The 23,806-nt window shown below is 33.1% G+C and overlaps 1 protein-coding gene and 1 non-coding gene across 2 annotated transcripts in view; both read left to right on the forward strand.

The window, feature by feature from the left end:
* The window catches only part of PCLO (piccolo presynaptic cytomatrix protein), a 376,239-nt gene that overhangs the window by 215,621 nt on the left and 136,812 nt on the right, over nt 1-23,806 (forward strand). Inside the window, exons 7-9 of the mRNA XM_053609602.1 lie at nt 312-2,487; nt 8,023-8,159; nt 13,746-13,836. Of these exons, the coding sequence (XP_053465577.1) occupies nt 312-2,487; nt 8,023-8,159; nt 13,746-13,836 (2,404 nt within the window). The remainder of the gene's footprint in view (nt 1-311; nt 2,488-8,022; nt 8,160-13,745; nt 13,837-23,806) is intronic.
* On the forward strand, nt 19,030-19,170 carry LOC128560443 (U4 spliceosomal RNA). Its single transcript, XR_008372952.1, has one exon. It is a non-coding gene; the product is annotated as a U4 spliceosomal RNA (small nuclear RNA).

A 23,806-nucleotide genomic window follows, 5' to 3' on the forward strand; every position in this document is an offset into this window, starting at 1 on the left:
GAGTTTTTAGACTTCTTCTAAAAGTCTGACTGAAACATAAGCCTACATGGACAATGTATTTGGTGCTTAATTTCAAAACTCACTTCTAATGTTATATGGGTTATAATAATAACTGATTACTGAGAAAGAAAAAATTAGTTAATTGCATTTGTGGCCAATACTTGAAATTATATATAGAATTTTTATGTTTTATATAAAATTTTTATGGTATCATTCATGAAATTATTTTATTAAATGTAAATTATGAAGTTTTTTTGGTCTTTAATTTTTCCTTGATAATAAAGTACTATATTTTGTTTACTTGATTACAGACAAAAGGTTCTCAAACCATGGCACCTTCTGGAACCCAGAAAAAAGTAAAGAGAACTCTGCCAAATCCACCTCCTGAGGAGACTTCCACGGGTACTCAGGCCACATACAGCAGCATGGGCACTGTTTCCAGGAGAAGGATCTGCAGAACTAACACAATGGCCCGAGCCAAGATCCTCCAGGACATAGACAGAGAGCTTGATCTCGTGGAAAGGGAATCTGCAAAGCTTAGAAAGAAACAGGCAGAGCTTGATGAAGAAGAAAAGGAGATTGATGCCAAGCTACGATACCTAGAAATGGGAATTAACAGGCGGAAAGAGGCATTGTTAAAGGAGAGAGAAAAGAGAGAGCGAGCCTACCTCCAGGGAGTGGCTGAAGACCGTGATTACATGTCTGACAGCGAGGTGAGCAGCAGCAGGCCAGCCCGGATAGAAAGTCAGCACGCCATCGAGAGACCAAGAACTGCTCCCCAAACTGAGTTCAGCCAATTTATACCACCACAAACCCAAACAGAATCTCAGCTGGTGCCTCAGACAAGTCCTTACACACAATACCAATACTCTTCCCCTGTGCTTCCTACCCAAGCACCCACCCCATACACCCAACAGTCCCATTTTCAGCAACAGACTTTGTACCATCAGCAAGTTTCACCATACCAAACTCAGCCAACGTTCCAAGCTGTGGCCACTATGTCCTTCACACCTCAAGCTCAACCTACCCCAACCCCACAACCTTCTTATCAGTTACCATCACAGATGATGGTGATACAGCAGAAGCCACGGCAAACTACACTATATTTGGAGCCCAAGATAACTTCAAACTATGAAGTGATTCGCAACCAACCCCTGATGATAGCACCTGTTTCTACTGATAATACATATGCTGTTTCTCATCTTGGTAGTAAGTACAATACATTGGACTTGAGAATAGGTTTGGAGGAAAGAAGCAGCATGGCAAGCAGTCCAATATCGAGCATATCTGCAGATTCTTTCTATGCAGATATTGATCATCACACTCCACGAAATTATGTCCTAATTGATGACATCGGTGAGATTACCAAAGGAACAACAGCATTAAGCACCGCATTTAACCTTCATGAAAAGGATCTGTCAAAAACAGACCGTCTCCTTCGCACCACTGAGACACGTAGGTCTCAAGAAGTGACAGATTTTCTAGCTCCTTTACAGACTTCCTCCAGACTTCATAGTTACGTGAAGGCGGAGGAAGACCCGATGGAGGAGCCTTATGAGTTAAAGCTTCTGAAACATCAGATAAAGCAAGAATTTCGTAGAGGGGCAGAGAGCTTAGATCACCTTGCTGGTCTTTCACATTATTACCATGCTGATACTAGTTACAGACATTTTCCAAAATCTGAAAAGTATAGCATCAGTAGACTCACACTTGAGAAACAAGCAGCAAAACAATTACCAGCAGCCATACTTTATCAAAAGCAATCAAAGCATAAGAAATCACTAATTGACCCTAAAATGTCAAAATTTTCACCTATTCAAGAAAGTAGGGACCTGGAACCTGATTATTCGAGCTATATGACTTCTAGTACTTCATCTATTGGTGGCATTTCTTCCAGGGCAAGACTTCTTCAAGATGACATCACTTTTGGCCTCAGAAAAAATATTACAGACCAACAAAAATTTATGGGGTCATCTCTTGGCACCTTAGGGAGTACCATACGGTCAGCTCTGCAGGATGAAGCAGATAAGCCATACAGTAGTGGTAGCAGGTCAAGACCTTCCTCCAGACCTTCCTCTGTCTATGGCCTTGATTTATCAATTAAAAGAGATTCTTCTAGCTCTTCACTGAGACTGAAAGCTCAAGAGGCGGAGGCTCTAGATGTTTCCTTTGGTCATGGATCACCCTCTGCAAGAACTAAGCCTACCAGTTTGCCCATTAGTCAGAGTAGAGGAAGAATTCCAATTGTTGCCCAGAATTCTGAAGAAGAAAGCCCACTCAGTCCTGTTGGTCAGCCAATGGGAATGGCCAGGGCTGCAGCTGGACCACTGCCACCAATATCTGCAGACACCAGGGATCAGTTTGGATCGAGTCACTCATTGCCTGAAGTTCAGCAACATATGAGAGAAGAATCACGGACTCGAGGCTATGACCGTGACATAGCATTCATCATGGATGACTTCCAACATGCCATGTCAGACAGTGAAGGTAAATTGGGCCTCAAACTACCCCGTTTCTCTCAAAACTCAAACTCTTATTTTTCTGCATGTTTATTTTTCCTTCTCCAAAGGTGTATTCTACATTTCTTGGTGTGTCTTTTGCATGTTTACTTCAATTTTATTTCTTATAAATGGAAATTTTATCTCGTGTATAGATTTTGTAGCATGCTTTTCTTTCATTAGTTTTAGTTTATTCTTTTATTGTTCTATTTCTTGATTTCTTGATTCATTTGGTGTTGGCTTTTTAAAAACCATTATCAAATAATTCTGTCAATAAAATATAGTTGTTCTGTAAATCTATGGTTGGGAAGTTTTTCATTGTATGTTTCTTCCATTTTTTTAAAATGCATTTTAAAAATTATTGGTCAGTTTCTTTCAGTTTGTGGAAATATTACTTAGAACCATGAATTAATTTGCTGATAGACTTTGTAGGAAATAATTATGGCATTTTTTTGAGATCAGTGTTTATTAGTTCAGAGGATGTTGTCTTTTGGGGAACTTGTGAATACGTTCTTGATGTTACTATAGTACAGAATTTTATAATTCTCCTGAAATAAAACGTTTCTGTTCTATATATCTCTCATTGTGAATACAATTAGTGACAAATTTGTTCATTTTTTATTACATTACATTTATAAGAAGCTTAGCACTAAATAATATGATGAAAATAAATAATCTTATTATTATGTGTGAAGCATTCTTAAGTTTTAAAATCGAAAATTTGTTAAATTACTGTTGTGACTTCAGCTGTTTGGAATTCAAGCCGTCCTCATGTGTTGACTTAGCCTTTGCTTTGCTTTGCTTTTTATTTATCCCTTGTTTTTGTATTAAATTGTTTTTCTAGTTTTTAATATTGAAGAAGTTCTTTAATACAGGTATGTTCCTAAATAAAAAACTGGCTTAAAATAATTTTTGTTCAATTATATGAATCCATAGGATTTTTGGAAATTATGTAATCAAGTCTCATACTGAAAACGAGGGAGAAGTGGTACAAGGTGTAAATAGCTCTGCCCATTGTCAAGACTCTCTGTTCTTCTCCCCCAACCCACCTCTGTGGTTTACATTTGAATACAGGTGTATATGGAGTTCTAGAAATAAAAGGCTATTTCATGGCTTTGGAGATGTCAAAGAATTATGCTAAAATAAACATCTCTCCTGTCAAATCTAACATCTTTTTGAGGATGCACAGGAAAATATCTATTTTTGTGAAAAGGATTTTTTCTACTTCTATGTCTAGACACAGATATGGTTATAGAAATTCAACTCTAGATTTTTCTTTTCATAGAACGGAAGTAATCACTGAATTTGAAGGAGGACAAACCTGTTTTCCTTGTGAAATTGCAGTAGGCCACTTTTTGATTTCTTTTCTCTATAGGCAATTTGACCAATTTTTATTAATGGTCAGTTAAATAAAACACTATTTTTTATTTAGCCAAATTCTTTATTTGTAAATAATGTCTATTGAAGAAAAGTAAGAAGTCTCGTCAGTAGTTATATCTGTAAAATAACAAAACAAAAACTCTAGAGTGTCTATGGCAGAAGTAACCATTTAAAGACTATGTGTTCGGGTGGTGCCTGTGGCTCAGTGAGTAGGGCACCGGCCCCATATACCGAGGGTGGCGGGTTCAAACCCAGCCCCTGCCAAACTGCAACAAAAAAATAGCCGGGCGTTGTGGCGGGTGCCTGTAGTCCCAGCTGCTCGGGAGGCTGAGGCAAGAGAATCATGTAAGCCCAGGAGTTAGAGGTTGCTGTGAGCTATGTGAGGCCACGGCACTCTACCTGAGGGCGGTACAGTGAGACTCTGTCTCTACAAAAAAATAAATAAATAAATAAAGACTATGTGTTCATATATCTGGAATAAAATTGACAACTTCATTGATTCATCATAGATATTTCATTAACAGGGTGCCAGATACATACATGTGTCTAGATATCCCATTATGTAGTATTTATTTACATATAACTATATAAAAATAACTTATATTTCTAATTTGTGTATGAATCATGTATAAGCACAATCATTAAAGACTATGAAAAGTGATTTTTTGATAAAGCATATGAAAATATATCACACCTCATACAAATTATGAAATGTATGAAGATGATACTAATGGAGTAAATGATTAAAATGAAATTTAGAAGAAATTAAAGTAGAATATATTTAAAAATTAAGAAAAAAAAAATTAAGGAGGTACGAAAATTATTCACAAAGAACATACCGATACAGAATTAGACAAAACACGTATAACTAATTGAATTATATGTGTGTGTGTGTGTATATATATATATATATAAAATTTGGTGTATGTGAATTATAGTGATTACTTTTAAAAGATACACTTAGTAAAATGTTATCTATTTTCTTTGCTTTCATATCCTAAAAATGTAACTTTTCTTCAAGTAAGACATGGTCTACTTTTCTATTGAAAATTTTAATTTCTTGGTCATTTAAGGAAAAAAGTAGACACTATTTTTACTAGTCATATAATTTCTAACATTTATGAACTTATGTAATGGGAAGAATATTTTAAAGGAATTTTTAGCAAACATATACTATATCTGTATTTGATACTACAATAGCTATGAACAGTGTAACCTACTATAGGTAATTTAATATCATGTGGACAGTAATTTAATTGCTTTCAAATTATTTGTTTTTATTGCATTCAAATTAAGGTTTTTAGATGCATTCTGATAGACTCAAGTTAATTTTGAAATATCTCACTTGAGACAAAAACCTAGGTAGACATAATTTATGTAGCTTAACATTTATTAATATTTCTGGCTTAAAGCATATTATATTTATTTCTACTACCACAGATCTTTTGTTGAAAACATTCTTCCAAACTGTACTTCATTCTGTGTACCCCCTAAAAAGTATCAGTATAGACAATCTTCTTTTAAAAAAAGTGTACCCAGAATTTGATACTGAGGAAAATTAAACTATTAATGTAAGTTGCTTGTGAACAATATTAGATCCAAAAATGACTTATTTGTCTTTTATACTTAGGTATTCAGGAAAATATTATCAACTTTTTAAAAAGGGATGTTAATCTCCATTAATTATTTGAACTAACTTGGAAAAACTCATTGCTGTTATAAAATTTAATTTCTAAAATGGTCTTTAAAGGCTGTACCATGGAAGATCAGATAATGGTAGTTGAAACTATTAACATTTATGTAGAACTGGCTAATTGATGAAGGCAGAATTCAATACAAAAGCAGATTTATTTAATTTGGTTGCTCATAGTTGATTATAAATTCCTATAAAAAAGGATAACAAATATTTTCATTTAGTTACCTACAGGGTTATTATAAGAAATAACAGAAAAGTAAAGTATGTAATCAGAATTGGAAATAAATTAACAAAATATAGTTCATATTGAGATTTTATTTCTATAAAGCAGCCAAAGTAAAGACACATTTTACTGAATTGTATTTCAAATGCAATTAAGAAATTTATATGTGTAAATAAAATTTGTACTATATTAACCAGAAAATTAATTTATTAAAATCAGTATGGATTATTGCTTTCTTCTAATGAAAAATATATAATAAAGGCCTATACAAAGTAAGACAAAAATAGTATAAACATGGTTGGGGATAATCTGATAAGTCTTGAGAGACTGAGGATTAAATAAGGGCTATTTTGTATTTGCTGATCAAATGTCTATTACACTGGATTGTTTCTGTAAGTTTAATCACTTGGTTTCAAATCAAGACTATGTAAAGCTATAAAGATTATTGAGTATATAGTGAAAAATATATTTTTATTAATGAGGTCAAAGGGACAAATTAATATTTATTATAAAATGTGTTTATCGATGTTAGGATACTTAACTTTCTCTAGTTGATGACAAATTATGATATGCTTCATTGATTCCACAAATATTTATTTAATGTTATGCCATGTGCAAGGACTTGTTTTTAGTGTTGAGGAAGGAAAAATTTAAAAAAAAGAAGATATGAGCCTTGTCTTCCAGCAGCTTAGAATCTAATAGGTGAGATCAGTGAAGGCCCAATGCCAGCACAAACTGGGTATGTACAGTTTCTCAAATCTAACAGTGCCTAAACTATGAGACATCATCTCTCATTTCGTATTTATTGGGGGGAATACTGTAGTTAATTAGCAGTATTGACCAAGATCGCAGAAGGTGTGGAGGTGAGTAGTGGTACATATGTGATAGGTTTACCAGCCCTGCCAGCAAGGAAATAATGAAAAATGGACTACAGGAAAAATCCTGGAAGGATGTTTTAGAAAAGAAGATATTCAAGGTCATGGACAGAAAAAGATAACTGTAATGCAGTTAGGAAAGGAAATTCACCTATTTGGCCTTGTAGAAGCTGGAGATTTGAGGAAGTGTAGGTTGACAGCTGACAGTGTGGTCAACATTGTTTCTGGAAGAGCAGTTGAGAAAGCCGCCCCATCTGCCATTCAGGAAGCGGCAGTGTATTTCCAGAAACTAAGTGGGGATAATTTTACAAAAAATAAAATAATTTAGGGTGGCGCCTGTGGCTCAAAGGAGTAGGGCACCGGCTCCGTATGTTGGAGGTGGCCGGTTCAAACCCAGCCCCAGCCAAAAACTGCAATAAATAAATAAATAAATAAATAAATAAAATAAAATAATTTAAATGAATCAAAATCTATATATTAAAATAAGATTTTCAGTTACTATGTTGTAGCCTTGAAAGACCTGAGATGTACTAATGAATAAGATGAAAATTTTTAAATAATATTTGTGTACTTTAAGTATGATTGCATTTTGAATAAAGTATTTTATGATGTCAAGTTTTATCACAGTTTAATTATAAAAAGCAGACAATTCTTCATTCTAATTTCTGAAAGAGTGGTATTTTTAGAAACTAATAATTGCATTTTTATTTTAAAATTATAATAGATGTATTTTTAATATTAGACTACTAAGTACTCATGGCATGTGTATTTCTAGCAGTAACACCTGGAATTCTCTTAGAAATAAAAGCTATAATCTATTTGTGAATGTTCTAAAATGTCATATTTAAAAAAACTGTTAAACAACCACATATTGTCACTGGCTTAATGTAATAGTGACAGAAATTTTTATACTTAAGGAATACTATTTCTTATAATTTTCAGTGGTGGTTTTGTAGGGAAATGTGGGAGAAAAGTATGTCGGTGAGAATTGACATAATGAGGTTACATATAATGACTGTTTTGAGGATTGGTCACTTGTTCCTTTATGTATTCCATCATCTAAATTTCTTTTTCTCCTGATTTAAAATTTGATTTTTTTTTCTCATTTTGCTCTGAGGTTGTAAGCGTCTATGTGCATCATTTTTTCTGGTTATTATATGGTACCAAATTTCTGACATTATTTTATCATTAGCACAATAATTAAATTCTTCTAGTCCCATTAGGAGTTGTGTTTGAAATGCATGTTTGGTCTATAAGCCCAGTGCATGTCAGTACTGCAGCACGTCAGCGGCCTTTGATCGCTTGTATTAGTTGTGGTTGCATTGTCTGATGTTTGCTTGGTCTCCAAAGCCTATCACCTGCGTCGTGAGGAAACAGATTGGTTTGATAAACCCAGGGAATCTCGTTTGGAAAATGGACACGGTCTGGACCGAAAACTGCCAGAAAGATTGGTCCACTCTAGACCGCTCAGTCAACATCAAGAGCAAGTAAGTGCTGTATTTAGCAATCTGTTTAAGATTTATCAAACAAAGACAATTCTGTTCTACAATAGTTTCACTATTTTGAATGAATCGGATATTTTTCAGTCATTTTTACATGTGATTTTTTTTTTTCATTAACTTAAAGAAGTAAGTGCTCTACTTTGTCAACTATGACTTATTGGCACTGGAGCAGAAATGTGATACTTCTTGCAGACAGCTTAAGTGATTCATTCCTCCATAGATCATTATTAAGTTTGCATAATAAATCCAGCATTGCTGTACAAGAAGAGACTGAACTTTCAAGAGCTTATAGCATATTAAGTAAAACATATTTAAGTAATATTCAGTGTTTTCCAATTATAGTTATGTCCAGATGCTAGGAAATAGCAAATAAGAATAGGGTTAAACCAAGTCGCTGTGATAGAAAGTCTTCATTTAGAGAATTAAGGGAACTTGTATTTTACAGGGTCTATTCTATGGAAATGTTAACTTGTTTTGCATTCATTTTGGATTTTATTTGGAGAATATCTCACTTAAAGTATATATTACTCATTAATGTATTTTTATAGAGGAAGAAACTTAAACTTAGCTAAGACATATGTGATATAAAAAGTCATAATCTTAATGCACTTTGGAGCAAATGAGGTGATGTTTGAGCTGAATTTTGAACAATACCTGGGAGATAAATTAGAACAGATTTCTCTGGGAAGCCAAGTGGCCTTAAATCAAGTGCAGTAGCAGAGCAGATATTTGTAGGTTGTATAATCATGATCATTAGAATGCCAACAAAAGAGATAGTTGACTTATTTCACTTACATCAACTCCTAAATAATACTGTCTGTTTAGTATTCATTGATAGAGAAAACAACCATATTCTGAACAACTAAGAATAACCATTTGAACTTACTGTAATTTAATTCAGTGTTTGTCATATTGAGCTATAAAAAAATAAACAAGGCTTTTGCACAGAAGTGCTGTCTACTCTCAACTTTGATTTCTTCCTATGCAATTTCACTTTTTATAGACAAGTTTCTAGCTGTTAAACAAAATATCCTATTCTCAGAATTTTTTTTGTTTAGTGTTCTTACGTATTATCTTAATTTTCAGAAATCTTTCTCCTCTACATATTATAAATATCCTCTTTATTTTTTGATATTTTTAATACATTTATGGTATTGGGCTATTTTTGCTTCCATAAACAAGTCAACATATTTCCATTTCTTTGTACTTCTTTTTAATGTATCCAATGGTATTAAATTATACTTTTCTCAGCTTATCTTTTCATTCTTAAAATTTTATTTATGGTTGTATGTCAACTCTCATGAGATGAATTTGGTTGTAAAGTAAGAAAATTAATAAATTAATAAATAAGAAAATGAATTAAAATCTTAAAGTTACCTTCTTTTATCTCCAAGTACTAAAAAAAATTTTAAGTTGAAAATAACTTTCTTAAATTTATTTATTGTAAGAATCTATCTGTAATGGCATACCCATATACCCATTTTATTTTACCCATATAATTTGTTTCTCTGAAGTTTACTATTTCCCACAAAACTAGATCAAGTCAATGAAAACAAATACATTAAGAAAATCATAGTGAGATAAAAATATAATCTGGAAAGCAAAAAATCACAACTCTTCTACATTTATTTCCCAAAACTGCTATTTCTGTGGCTATTCGAATTGTTTTCTCCAATAAATTTATCTAACTAGTATTCTTTAAAGACATAAAATCTGTATCCCCCCCAGAAAAATTCTGTTCCATATAGATGAAATAATGGTCTTCTTTAGAGACATTTATGTTTCCTTTTTTCTCTTACTATACAGATTTATAGCTTTTATCTGAGTGCATGGTATATAATAGCTTAAATAATATATAATTATACATTGATATAATGCTAAAATTAAGCAGAGAAGGTGTATTTGAGAATTAGTTAATAAATTTTTATATTCAATAAAGGAGAAAACCAGAGGATTATTGTTAGGTGAATATAATAATGTGTATCCTCTTGCTAAATGAAGCTTTTTTAGTATTTTTATCATTTTTATACCTGTATTTTAATATAGTGTTTATCTTAAAATACTGTCTTCCTTTTTAATTCATCATAACTATAATTTGACATGGTGAATAGCAAAATGGCATTCTTATTTTATTAGCTTCTTTGCATCTATGATCATAAAAAAGGTAATTTTGAACTCTGGGTGTCAGTAAACTCAGATACTTTTATTTTAAAACTTAACATATAACTAGAATTTATGTTCATAAAAGACTTTGGAGGCGTAAGTAATAAAACCAAATTGAGGCAAACACTCGTTTATCTGCTTTTAAAACTAGATTATATAAAGCCTGCATTAAAGGGGTAGAAGAATATTTCTGAAAATTTTTTATTAAACTCTATGTTAATTATAAAAATAGATTCATGTTTGTTTGTTTGTTCCATATGTAGGTATTTACGTTTAACCTTTGGACTATTCATTGAAAATTCAGCTCTCCTTTGTAAATTGAACAGATCACCTAACCTCTTTCTTTTCTTTGTTTTTCCTCAGTCACTTAATCTATAAATAAGACTAATACGTTTCACAAGGTGGTTGCAGAGGTCAACACTTACCTTATAAAATTCATCCACACTGTGCCCTAGTGACCACACCCTTTGTAGTTTTCATGCAACTGCTGCATTGAGGTCCTTTAAGCTTTTTTTGAAAAAGCCGCTCTTCCCCCTTACTCTGAGTTTTTGAATGTTCTGTTTACTGTCCCTGGATATTTTTCCTCCATTCTTCCCTTGGCTACCTGTACTCATCACTCAGGTGTCCATGTGCACACCCCATCTTGCACAAAGACTTCCCTGACACTATCACCACCACATCCCCACATACGGGTTAAGTGTTCCTCCTCTGTGCTCCAGTGGTTTCCACAAGCACCTGAAGAACAGCAGCTCTCTCTCATCTATGGTATACATGTACACAGTGCCTCCGCACAGTCCTAGGAACCAGCAAATCACTCTCTCCCCTGCCTCTACATGATGGTACACAAATGAGGGAATGGATGAATGTCTGCATAAATAAAAGGTGTGTTAACTAAAAGAGTAGGAAGGCTCAATTCATGAAGATAATTTATCTTGAAACAGTTTAGGCAGGGAAAAGAAACAGTCCTTTTTCTAAGAGGCCATCGTTCTGTCAATGCATGATCACCAAAAGACAATGATAACAGAGACCAGGCTCTTGGGGAGAGATATGAGCAACCACTTGACACCAGTCCCACCCGGGCTTCCTTGCTACTCTCATTTGGCAGTATCGTCACCGACGCTGTAACTCCATCTGCTATAGGACTCTCAATATTCACTAGATACAGTTAGGAAAAAAGCTGACATTTATCTAGTTTATACATGAGACGGATGACTCTGCATTCTATAGACTCACATGCATATCAATCATAATTATGGTAGTATAACGTTTTTGATTTATTAAGTGGCTCATGAAGCTGGTCACAGATGTTCTCTGAACTACAGGGAATTGTATTAATGTAAGACACTTCGAAAGCAACATTCAATAAAAATGAAGATATTCAGCATCCCTTCCACTAACACTAAGCGGTATAAATTCAAAAGTGATATTAGCTAGCTGATAGAATTCTGGTGAAAAAATAGGAAAACTGATAGTCTTCTGAAACCATGTAATACATGTGCTATGACATTATATCAACTTCTCCCCCGTCTGGAAATTGGAAAGAATACTGTTATAGAAAGAAATTGAGTTTATTTAGTTTATTTTTAACCAAGTGGGCGAAACAATGACTTTTAAAGAGAATTATGAAGTAACGCATGAAAGTATCATGTAGTTAAGATAAAATAATATCCCCCAATTTTAATGATTATAATCTACAGTACTGAAACAAATTTCAGTTACATATAATATAGATTTATAGTTTAGAATATAAGTGTAGTTATATGTAATATGTTGTAGAATTTTCAGGGTACACAATTTAATTTTCACTAAAAATTAAAGACAAGTGCAGATTAGGGGAGTGAAGAAAGAAGACAGAAAGTAGAAAGAGAAACGATAAGGGAGTAAGAAGGTAGAAGAGGAAAGTAAGAGACTCAAAAGAGTGGGAATAAGCAGACAGAGAGAGAAAGGGGTGGAGAGAGATGGGGAGGCCAGAGAAAGAGAGAAAAAAGAAAAATGAAAGCTTATCATTATGAATAGGAATAAAATAGCCCATGGTTTACAAATTATGTGAATTATCTGGATTAAATGACTTCACCCTGAAATTTTTATAATCCTGCAAGTAATTTTTTTGTATGCAATGTTGCATTCTCATAATATTTTTGGACTTAACAGGATTCTGTTCTTATTTGGGGAGTGTTTGATAGTGGTCCAATGGCTGATTAAGCCTATTCTTTTCTAAAGAAAATAAAAGCTATAATTTTAGCTTGTATTTTTCAATACCTATTTTACTTTTAATATGTTTTATATCTGAGCTTATTAGGGAACATTTAAATCACACAGATTTTCCAAGCATTTCTTTACAAGATGTATCTCTCTTTTGTTCTTAATTGTTTAATCTTTTGAGTTAATATTCCCAAACATTTCTTAAACATATTTAAAATAGGTAACATAAAACGTTTATGTTAAACTATTTCATTTGTAATTGAAGTCAAAATTTTTCTTAAGGCAATAGATATAAGCCCCATGCTAATAAAATCTTATTAATATAGTTATGAATAATTGTTTTACTATTTCTATTATTTTATGTCACTTTTGAAAGCAAATTTCCATAAAACACAAGCTTACCTTTGCTAATTTGCTTTTGTACCAGAAACTCATTTCATCAGGTGGAAGCAGAGATCAGGCAGCCTATAGCAATTCATGTTTAAGTCTCAATATGAGAATCGCAACAGTAGCTTTAAGCGTTCTTCTACCCTAAAGAACCTCTATGAGAACTAATACGATCAGTAACACAATTTTATAATATGAAGGAGGCTTCAGAATGCATTAGAATAAACACATTTTATTTATTTGTACAGAATTAGTCCCAGCATCCAGTATACACTGAAACTTCTGGAAGATGTGCTCAAAGGAAGTACAATTCCTCAAAAAAATCAAGCAACAAAAATACACAGCCATTCCAATTACAGCAAGTGGAGTACTTAACTCCTGGGAAGGGTGGAGACCTCCTCCAGCTTTTTCTGCCTTAGCACCACTTAGTTGCTGATAATTAAAAACACCTTGTCCAGGCTGTCCAGAGAAAATCAGCTGCTGGCAATTTCCCATATACCTTCTTTATACACTGGCATTAATATCTGTGCTACTGTAGTAACAAACTTTCCTCAAAATCTGACATGTATTCATTAATTTCCCAAATACAACAAATCAGTTTGCAAGAGCAATTGGTTATAAATGCAAAAACCATGATGACCTCAGAAACCAAAATTATCGTTATACAGTATTAGTGCTTAATTGCCATCATTTGAGAATCTTCTAATACATTTTCATTGACCTAATCAATATGCTTTTAAATGAACAAGTCTAATTTTGTACATTGCATTTGAAATGTCTTTAACATTGATTTTCCACCTTATCATGTGTATGTCTTAGATTTTACAGATGAATGGGAAGACCATGCACTACATCTATCCTCATGCAAGGATAAAAATAACAAGAGACTCCAAGGATCACACAGTTTCAGGTAAAGCAGAGCAAATAATCCTGCCCTTTTTATTCCAATGTCAGCTTGGTGTATGATTGATATTTGGACTTCTGTTTATATGGCTCACTAAATTTTACAAAACACTTTTTATATCAAAAATTGTATGTTGAAAATGTCAAAAAATAAATAGGCTATATACTTGAAAACGAAAACGTTAATGACTTGGTCATTAATATGCAGAGTTACTAAATGGTCCATGTTTACCTCATTCTTTTCATTAACTAAATTTTCTCTATATACACAGTTTTCACAATGCCCACTAATTATTTTATTAAGTAATTTAGTCAATGGTTTTATGAATATGAATCAATCTTACACAAGAGGTAGAACACTATCTTGTGTTCTTCTAAGGAATAATACCTACTCGGTTTGAACTCTGTCAGTAATACTGGTTTTTCTTTATTCGTGTCCTTTTATAAAACAAAGCTGATGATGGAATTTTTATCTTTTTATTTTGAAATAATTATGGATTTGCAGAAAATGATGCAGACATTTCTTTTGCTCACTCTTTGCCCAGCTTCTCTCATTTAAATATCCAACCCCCACAGTTGATCAAATATGGAAAATTAACATTGACTTGATACTATTAAAGCATCTATAAGCCTTAAGCAAATTGAGAGCTTCCCCAGTAAACTACTGTGGATTTGGGTGGGTTTTTTTTTTCTGGTCTGGAACTCAATTCAGGATCCCACTTTGCCTTTAGTTGTTTGTCATGGCTCCTGCGCCTCCTCCCATATGACTGTTCCTCAGTCTGTCTTTGTGTGTCATGACCTCCTTGAAAATTTTGAAAGCTAATGGAATTTTTATATTAAAAATAAATATTTCATTATTTAAATCATTGATATTAAATTCTTTCAAAGTTGATGAAATTTCAAAAGCTGAATGTTACCTCTTGCTTGCTCAAGTATATTCTGTGAGCTTCATGGACATTGAAACATCAACAAAAAATATTCATAAAGATGTCGGCATACATCAGCATGGGTACCTGTATAGACAGTAGATATAACAGGGTGCATGTACTTTTGAAGTACAAACATAAGAAATGGCAAAAGGAAGTATTTCTTCAGTGCACTTACTATTATTCCTCACAGATTTTAGAAAATACAACATGTGCATGTGGAAAAGGTTTTGCTTTGAGCATTTTTGCTATCTTTATTTTCATAGAGAATGAATCGATTAGAAGTCTAATATTGTTTTCCTTTTAAAAATAGGTAATTTTTTTTCTCCCTGAGACTGATAATTCAACCTTTATAGTTTTATTGATGTTCAAACTGTATGTTAAGTACTGATGAAAATTCCTGGGGTGAATCTTAAAACCAGGGGCTCTTTCTGCAGAAGTAATTACTTGCTAAAAACTATTTCAGTTCCCTTCAGCTCATAAAGCAAAATAACATAATACTTCCCAGCAATGCCAAAATGATTTTTTTATGACATATCATAAAAATATTCAAATAAGTTTTTCCATATCATCAGGACCCAATATCAATGCACCTATTTTCAAGCTTTATTTTTATGCTATATTAAGGGAATTATCCCCTCAGCTTTATTATTTATTTTTTGCAATGAATCGTTTTTACTTGTTTTCTTTTACTCCTACTAGGAAAAATGTTTTGAAACCTAAGAATAACAAAAACAACTGCTATTGATTTTTTGTTATGAATACTCTAGTCTCAAAACTAAATCCAGTTTCTTCTGTATATAGATTTTGCAGAATGAGAAAAGAGGATTATTGTTTTGAACAACAAATTTGCTAGAAATGTACTCTTTCATCTCTCTGCATGATTCTTTTTCCTTTGATAGCTACCAAAAATAATACTAGTTTCCTTGTCTTATTTACCCTGAACTGCTGATATGTCCTTAGGAATAATGGTCCCATTGTTTCAAAGGTTTTGAAACAATCTGTGTGATTTTCAGATGAGTTTTCAGTACTTTAAATTGCTTTAAATACATGTACATACAAGACTAGAGCCAGGCAAGGCAGTCTTTGACAATGTCTAGAACTTCTAAACCAGGCAAGGAAACTCTGGTGGAAAGCATTTACGCTTCTGGTTGGTCCCTATGTCATTTGCTGCTCAACCAAAAGCCTAGACTGATTGACTAAATATTTAATGACATTAGGATTTCTTGTTATTTCTTAGCTATACTTGTAATTTATATGGTAAAGTTTTTAATTGAGTACATATTTTTAAATTGACAGATAAAATTGTATGTCTTGTAAAATTGTATACCTTTAATAAAATATTATAAAAGGTATGCAGTATTTCTACTATCTTATGTAATCAAAATGAAAATTCATTAATGATCATTTTCCTCTCTGACAGAGGAAGCATACTACATTTTATTCTTTACCACTTCCACAATAACTTATCTTGTTTCACAATGTTAAAAAATATATAAATATAATCTTATATTAAATGGTCCACAATTATTTTTTTATTAAATCGTAGCTGTGTACATTAATACGATCATGGGCACTATACACTGGTTTTATAGACCGTTTGACACATTTTCATCACACTGGTTAACATAGCCTTCCTGGCATTTTCTTAGTTATTGTGTTAAGACATTTACTAAGTTTCATATATACCCTTGTAAGATGCACCGCAGGTGTAATCCCACCAATCAATGGTCCATAATTTTTTGAAAATTGATTTTTTAAGTTATATCTGCACAGATATACTTAAAGACATTTATAGTAATTGTACAATGGGTTTGAAAGCCTGTATTCAACAAAGCATAAGGCAGCAGAGTGGGGAGAATCAATAATAAGTTTTGATATCATAAAGACCTACATTGGAATTCAGCTTTAACACTTATTTAAATTTTGAGAGGTATTTTTTTCATCTTTAATTTAAGACAAACTGCAGGTATCTCACATAATTGCAAGTGAGACAACATAAAATCTTATCTATTTTGCTATATTACTTAACAAATATTATTTCCTCTTCTCTTAAAATGAACAGAAAAAGTAAAAAAAAATGTAATGTGCAAAAAAGTCTTCATTTTTTTTTTAAATTTAGAACTCCATCTTATGGCTCTAGAAACACAGCTGTTTGAAACAAGCTGAAGAAATTCTTCTGATTTTAAAAAAGGAATTTGCAATTTCATAAATGGACTGGCTACATCTGCAAAGCTAGAAAGACTAATTAGCAATTATAATAATAAAGAGCATTAAAAACTTTTAGTTTCTTCTTAGGAAATAGTGGCTCATTTTCTACTCTGCATTAGTCACTGTCTTTATGGGTTTTCAAAACCAGGAGACCAATTATAATAGATCTTATTTGATCCCAGTTGGTAGTAATACCATATGTGGGTACCTCTTTATTCTTATCATTATTTTAACAGCTTTATTGAGGTACAACTTACATATCATAAATATCTATTGTTAGTGTACAAACAAATGACTTTCATAAATTTATGGAGCTGTACAATTATCACCAGAATATTGTTTTAGAAATTTCCATCATTACAAAAATTCCCCAGAGCCTGCTGGCAGTCTCTGATTCCAGAGTCCCTTTCCCAGTAACAACTATTCTTTTACTGTGCCTTTGCTAAGCATTTCACATAAATGGATTCATACAGAGTGAGGTTTTGGCTTCTTTCACTTTATGAGCATTTTTAGATTAGTTGGAATCATAGCCTGGATCTGTGATCTGCTCCTCTCTATTTATAAATATGTTTCTATTGATTGTCTAGTCTATATTTTGATTATCTAGTAGTTTTCCCAGTTTGTTTTGTAATATTGGCAAACAAGTTTTAGCATAGAAATACAGTATGTTATTTTCGTTGAATAGTTTTCCGGGTTTTGTATGTGTTTTTGTGGGTTTTTGGTATTTATAAGCAATGCATATGTCTTCTTTAGTGAAATGTCTATTTGAATCTTTTGCCCATTATTTATTTGGGCTGTTTGTCTTACTAAATTGCAAGAGTCCATTGTATATTTTGGATACAAGTTTCTTATGAGGTATGTGATGTGCATATATTTCCTTCCAGTCTACATCTTATCTTTTTATTTGCCTAATAGTGTCTTTAAAGTAAAAATTTTATATTTTAATGGAATCCAGTTTATCATTTTTTTTTATTTTATAGCCATGCTGCTCTTTTTTTTTTTTTTTTTTTTTTTTTGTAGAGATAGAGTCTCACTTTACTGCCCTCGGTAGAGTGCCGTGGCATCACACGGCTCACAGCAACTTCCAGCTCTTGGGCTTATGTGATTCTCTTGCCTCAGCCTCCCGAGCAACTGGGACTACAGGCGCCCACCACAATGCCCGGCTATTTTTTTGTTGCAGTTTGGCAGGGGCTGGGTTTGAACCCACCACCCTCGGTATGTGGGGCCGGCACCCTACTCACTGAGCCACAGGTGCTGCCCAGCCATGCTGCTCTTGATACCACCTTTAAAACTCTTTGCCTATTCCAGGGTCACAAAGATGTTTTCTCTATTTTTTAGATTTGATCATTTTTGATCTATCTTCATATCTGCTGATTCTTTCTTGCACCATCTCAAGTATTGGAAACAGCTAGTAAATTTCTCATTTCATTTGCATTTTAAGACTTCTCTTTGTTTCTTTTTTACAATTTCTATTTATGAAGTTTCTTTACTTTTTGAACCAATATTGTTATACTTTAATTCTTTAAACAGAGTCTCGCTTAGTTCTTTGAACATGTTAATAATAGAAGGTTTAGGGTCTTTGCTAAATACAACAACTAGAAACACAGAGAGACTGTTTTGTTTGTTTTTTCCTGAGTGTGGGTCATACCTTCTTGTTTCTTTACATTTATCGTATTTTTTGTTTGAAACTCAGATGTTTTCTGTTTAAATATTTTTTCTTTTTCTTTTCTTTCTTTCTTTCTTTTTTTTTTTTTTTTTTGAGACAGAGTCTCACTTTGTCTCCCTCCATAGAGTTACACAGCGTCATAGTTCACAGTAACCTCAAACTCTTGGTCTCAAGTGATTCTTTTGCCTCAGCCTCCCAAATAGCCAGGGCTACAGGTGGCTGCCACAATGCCTGGCTATTTTTATAGATGGGGTCTTGCTTTTGCTCAGGCTGATCTTGAACCTATGAGCTCAGGCAATCGACCTGCCTCAGCCTCCCAGAGTGCTAGGATTATTGGCGTAAGCCACCATGCCCAGCCTGAAACTCAGATGTTTCATATAGTACAGTATATGTAGCACACTTTGAGCAGTGGCAGTATTATAGCCAGTGAGATTTATCCAAGGCGTGATTATTGCTAATTGAAAACTTTTCCCAGTACCCCACCATGACAACTTGAAATATAGTCAGCATTGGCAATTTTTGACAATCTCTACAGAGACTGAATTTAAAAAAAAAAAAAATATATATATATATATATATATATATGAGATATATGTAGCCATAATGGAAACAAATTTTCATTCTCAGAGGAAATTTTCCTGTGGTGTTGCAAACTGATAATTCTGCTCGGAAATTTATTATTATCACCATCATAATCATTATTATTATTGTTGTATTGTTTTGTTTTTAAGCCAGATTCCTAGGGACTGCACCTGAATGGCTTAGTAGTGGCTAGCCAGTGATTGACCAGAAGTTCTGATCAAACATTTTAAACCTACCAAGAAAGCTATAAAGCTTTGTTGATTAGTTTACATATAGATTGGGGAGAATATTCAACATTCAGGCAGTTTTTAAGTCTGCCAGTCAAATATGATGATTTTACTTTCCATTGGAACTTCTCTCCTCTGGGCTAGTAGTCACTTGTGGATAGTTTCGACTCTCCCTGGTTTTTGCCTCAATTTACCCCGGGATCTGCAGAGAGCTTATTACATCTACTTATGGCTGCCTCAATTCCCAGTCTCTCACCTTAATCTCCAGATAATCTGCAGGTCTTCCACTTACTCTGTACCTTCCTGCAGCAAAGTTTCTGGTTCATCTGCCTCACTTAGTAGCACTACCATGGAGCAGAACTAGAGATCAAAGCTGCCCCAGGCAAGCATGACCAAGAATCCCACTGCTCTTACTTGATGATCAGTAGCTTCTCATGAAGATTCCCGGTTTGTTTGTGTGCTTTTGTTCAATTTCCAGTGTGATGAAATAGTTGGTTGTTTTTTTGTTTTGTTTTTACCAATTCACATCTTAGATTTAAATCTTTTAGCCATCTTTTTGAAAGTTATGTCTACCTATGTAATTTGTTGAGAGATGATTTTTGTTTTACTTTACAATCTCTTCCATTGAATTATAATTTTGACAGATTCATATTTCCTGAGATAACAGTAAAGAATCCATATACCTTGGAAATTTTTTAGTAATCTACAAAATTGTTTCAACTGTACTATCTTTTTATACTTAAATATTAAAATTAGTACATATGAAATAAACACAACATATGAATACATTGAAATTGTTTTGGAATAAGATTCTTATAAGGAATGGTTTCTAAGTATTCTATTATAATCTTGATTTCATGTGTTTAAAACAAGAAAGCTGCAAATCTGATGCACCTCATTCTGTCTCCACTCATGATTACTTATCAGACAGCATAATAATAATTCTAGGTAATGGATTCAAAAGATTAAAAGGAAACAGTATTCTGAAAAATCACAGGGATCTGAGGAAGATGGCCAAGATAGTTTATTAATATTTCATTAATGAATCCATTAAGTTTCTGAGGAAGAATGTGGCATTCTCAGAATCATAAAGTTGGTGACTAGTCCTAACTACAATTAGGACTCTGCCCTAATCCCCCTATAGAACTCCTTCCTCTTTTCACCTTCTTGAATACTCAATATAAAGGCTTTTCAGCCTAAAATTTTAAAAAGCTGAGCAAAAGTGTGTGAGAACAGCTTAAAAAGCCTACAATAGCTAGTCAGGATTTACGCTTTTATTGATCAATGGAGAATGGAGATCTCAAACACTGGCAATATATGGAAGCATTGAGTTGATTATATATTCTTAATGGGAAGAGGAGAAGGACGTGCCTACCGGCGTATGTACATACAAACACAGCAGTGAGCCTTCATACTGACTCTGGCAGACATAGGAGAAAATGTATTCTTTGAATTGAAATTATTGCATTTATAATAATGGACTTTTTACATAAGTTGATCAATCATTATATTGTCACAGCATGCAACTAAGGAAATTATATATGCATAACGCCAAAGAAAATAGTGAAAAATTTAACTATTTTAGGGACATAAAATATTAAAATAATTAAATGTCTTCCTCTGTACTTTCAAGTTTTCTATTTTTTCTTCTGAAATAATTGGAAAATATAACTATTTCCTCCAAATACAAATAATTATAAAATGATATGTGTTCACAATGAAAATCTACAAAGTTAAAATACAAACAGAGATTTGTACTTAGACTTTATATGGAGCATAGTGAGACTAGCTCTATATATTCCGCTGATACTTCTCAAAGACATAATACTGTGATTAGCAGATTAGAAAGCAAAATTCTCACATTCTACCTCAATAAAAAGATAAAAGTACTAAAGCTACAATGTTTCCACCCTCTGTACTGATTAAATGTACTTGAAATGTAAAAAATTACATAAAGCAGAGTTACAATAAATAAAGAACTATCTCTCCCATTATAAACAGTAGATGTGTAATGCTGATTGTGCATTCAGTTTTATAACAGATATAAGGCAGATGTGGGAAAAATCTGACAGGAACTCTGCTTAAAGAACTGGCAAAGTGCTTGAAGTGGAATTAATGCACATGAAACAGTGAATACATAAAAGGATATATTGAGTATTTAAATACGCCTTACAAATTCTATGTGTACATATGTGTACATGCACAATATTTTGTACTGCTTCTCTTCATTTGCTCAAAAAATTTTACCTGTGAAGACACACCTTTCCCATTTTCTGATGGATTTTATTACTTACCTCCGCTTTGATAGAGATCTTAAAGACAAATGTCTACCTCTGTCTCAGCTTATAGAAGCTAAATGGCTACAAGCTTCTCTCATTCTAAGCCTTCTTGTATGTGTAACATAAAGGTGCTGGCATTCGTGTGTATTTATATTTTTATATATTAATATAATCTAGGCTATATATTCCCTGTAAAATTATAAAGCTAAAAATACAATCCATAATTGTATTTATATTACAATCCATAATTTAACAATTTATATTTTGTTCCTTTTCTTTCTGCTCTTTTTTATATCATGTGCACACACACTAAAAAGTTAAAAGTGTATTGTCATGTAGTTCACATACATATTTCTAACAAAGTACAAATTGCCTAATAATTACATTTTCTTCTTAATGTCAAAAGTTCTTCACAAACATAAATACAATAGGTGGTCTTTATTATATTGTATAGATTTGATTACTTAAACTATTCCTTAAATTTATGATATCTCTCTTTCCGCCATTATAAACAATGCTGCAATTAGAAAATGCTGCCATAGTGATTATTGTTTCCTTAGAATGTATTCCCAGAAGTAAAATTACTGAGTAAAAGAGGAAGGATATTTGGGATGTTTTTTAGACATCAATTTTTTTTTTATTATTAAATCATAGCTGTGTACATTGATATAATCATGGGGCATCGTTCACTAGCTTCACAGACCGTTTACCAAGTTTCACATATACCCTTGTAAGAGACATCAAATTTTTTATCAAGAAATTTCCTCCAATTTGCACTTCCAAACTAATAAATTGTCTTCCATTCACCGTTCATCATAGAAATTTAAAATGATAGCACTTTAAGACAAAATATATTTTAACTTAGCTCAAAAGCCACATTTTTATATCAGATTGTTTTTGTATTATTTCTTTGATTACTTATCAGCTGATATTTTGTTCTATGTTGAGTCGTTAAAGTGCGTCCTTTCCCCTGGTTGGCGAGGGAGGGATTCTGGTCTGTCCTGGGGTTATGGTGAGGGCCGAGCACACTACACCTTTACTGGAGAGATGAGAGATGACATCAGCAGCAGTTTATTAGTCACATAGTTTTGGGGAGGGCAGTATACCACACAACACAGAGCCACATGGGGGTTGTGCTTGGGAACAGTAGGCAGCTAGAGGCTGTGGAAGATAAGCTTTTTAATATCAAAAGGCTGAGGTACCCTTGATGCCTGCAGGAAGATACGGTTGGTTGAGTTGAGTTGAGTAATCCCTCACAATGGCAGGAAACCAAAACCTCTACACCGTTTAGATAGGGATAGGCAGACACTGCACATGACCCCCTTGATGGGGGACCTTATCCATCAAAACAGAATGGGAGGGAACTTGAGGTTTGGCCCTCCTGGCTTCAACATAAAACAGGGCAGCACATAACACTGGGTCTTAATCTTGGGCCTTAGACCCAATTACTCTGTTTATTTCCTTTCAGTGATTATTTAATATGCAAGACAATAGATTATTGGCATTTTGTTTGGTTTGGTGTTGCTATCAATCAAATTATGTAAAAAATACCAGAGTATATAAAAAGTTCGGATAAGGTCATGGTGATCCAGGTAGACAATGAGTCTGGATTTAATTTCATAGGCATTATTGTCATATTGAAATCATCGAAAATATTTACACAATGTTCCAAAGAGATGGGAAACAAGTAAAAAACATTTTGTAAATATTTTGTAAAAAATTTGTAGTGAATGTTTTGTAAATAAAGATACATTTAGCCACAGTTTCCCATTTTCTCTATGTTTGGTGACTTCACGTGTGATCTTGGGGACACCCTGTAAAGTGAACTACTCCGTGTGATTTAGATAAATTATGGTTCGTATCCACTTAACATCTTATTCATTATGATTTACTGAAAAAAATTTTTTTTTCAGTTCAGCTGGCTCTTAAATGGAAAGTTTTAAAACAATTATGCCACCTTTTCTGGTTCTCATAGAAGACAAAGACAAAGTATCCATCACTTCAAACACGGGAGCCTTCCATCCTACTAGCTGGAAATTGTGTAGAACTGAACAGAAACTACAAACTATAACTTGATACCTAAGTT

Source organism: Nycticebus coucang, chromosome 11, assembly GCF_027406575.1.
Source record: "Nycticebus coucang isolate mNycCou1 chromosome 11, mNycCou1.pri, whole genome shotgun sequence".
NCBI lineage: Eukaryota > Metazoa > Chordata > Mammalia > Primates > Lorisidae > Nycticebus > Nycticebus coucang.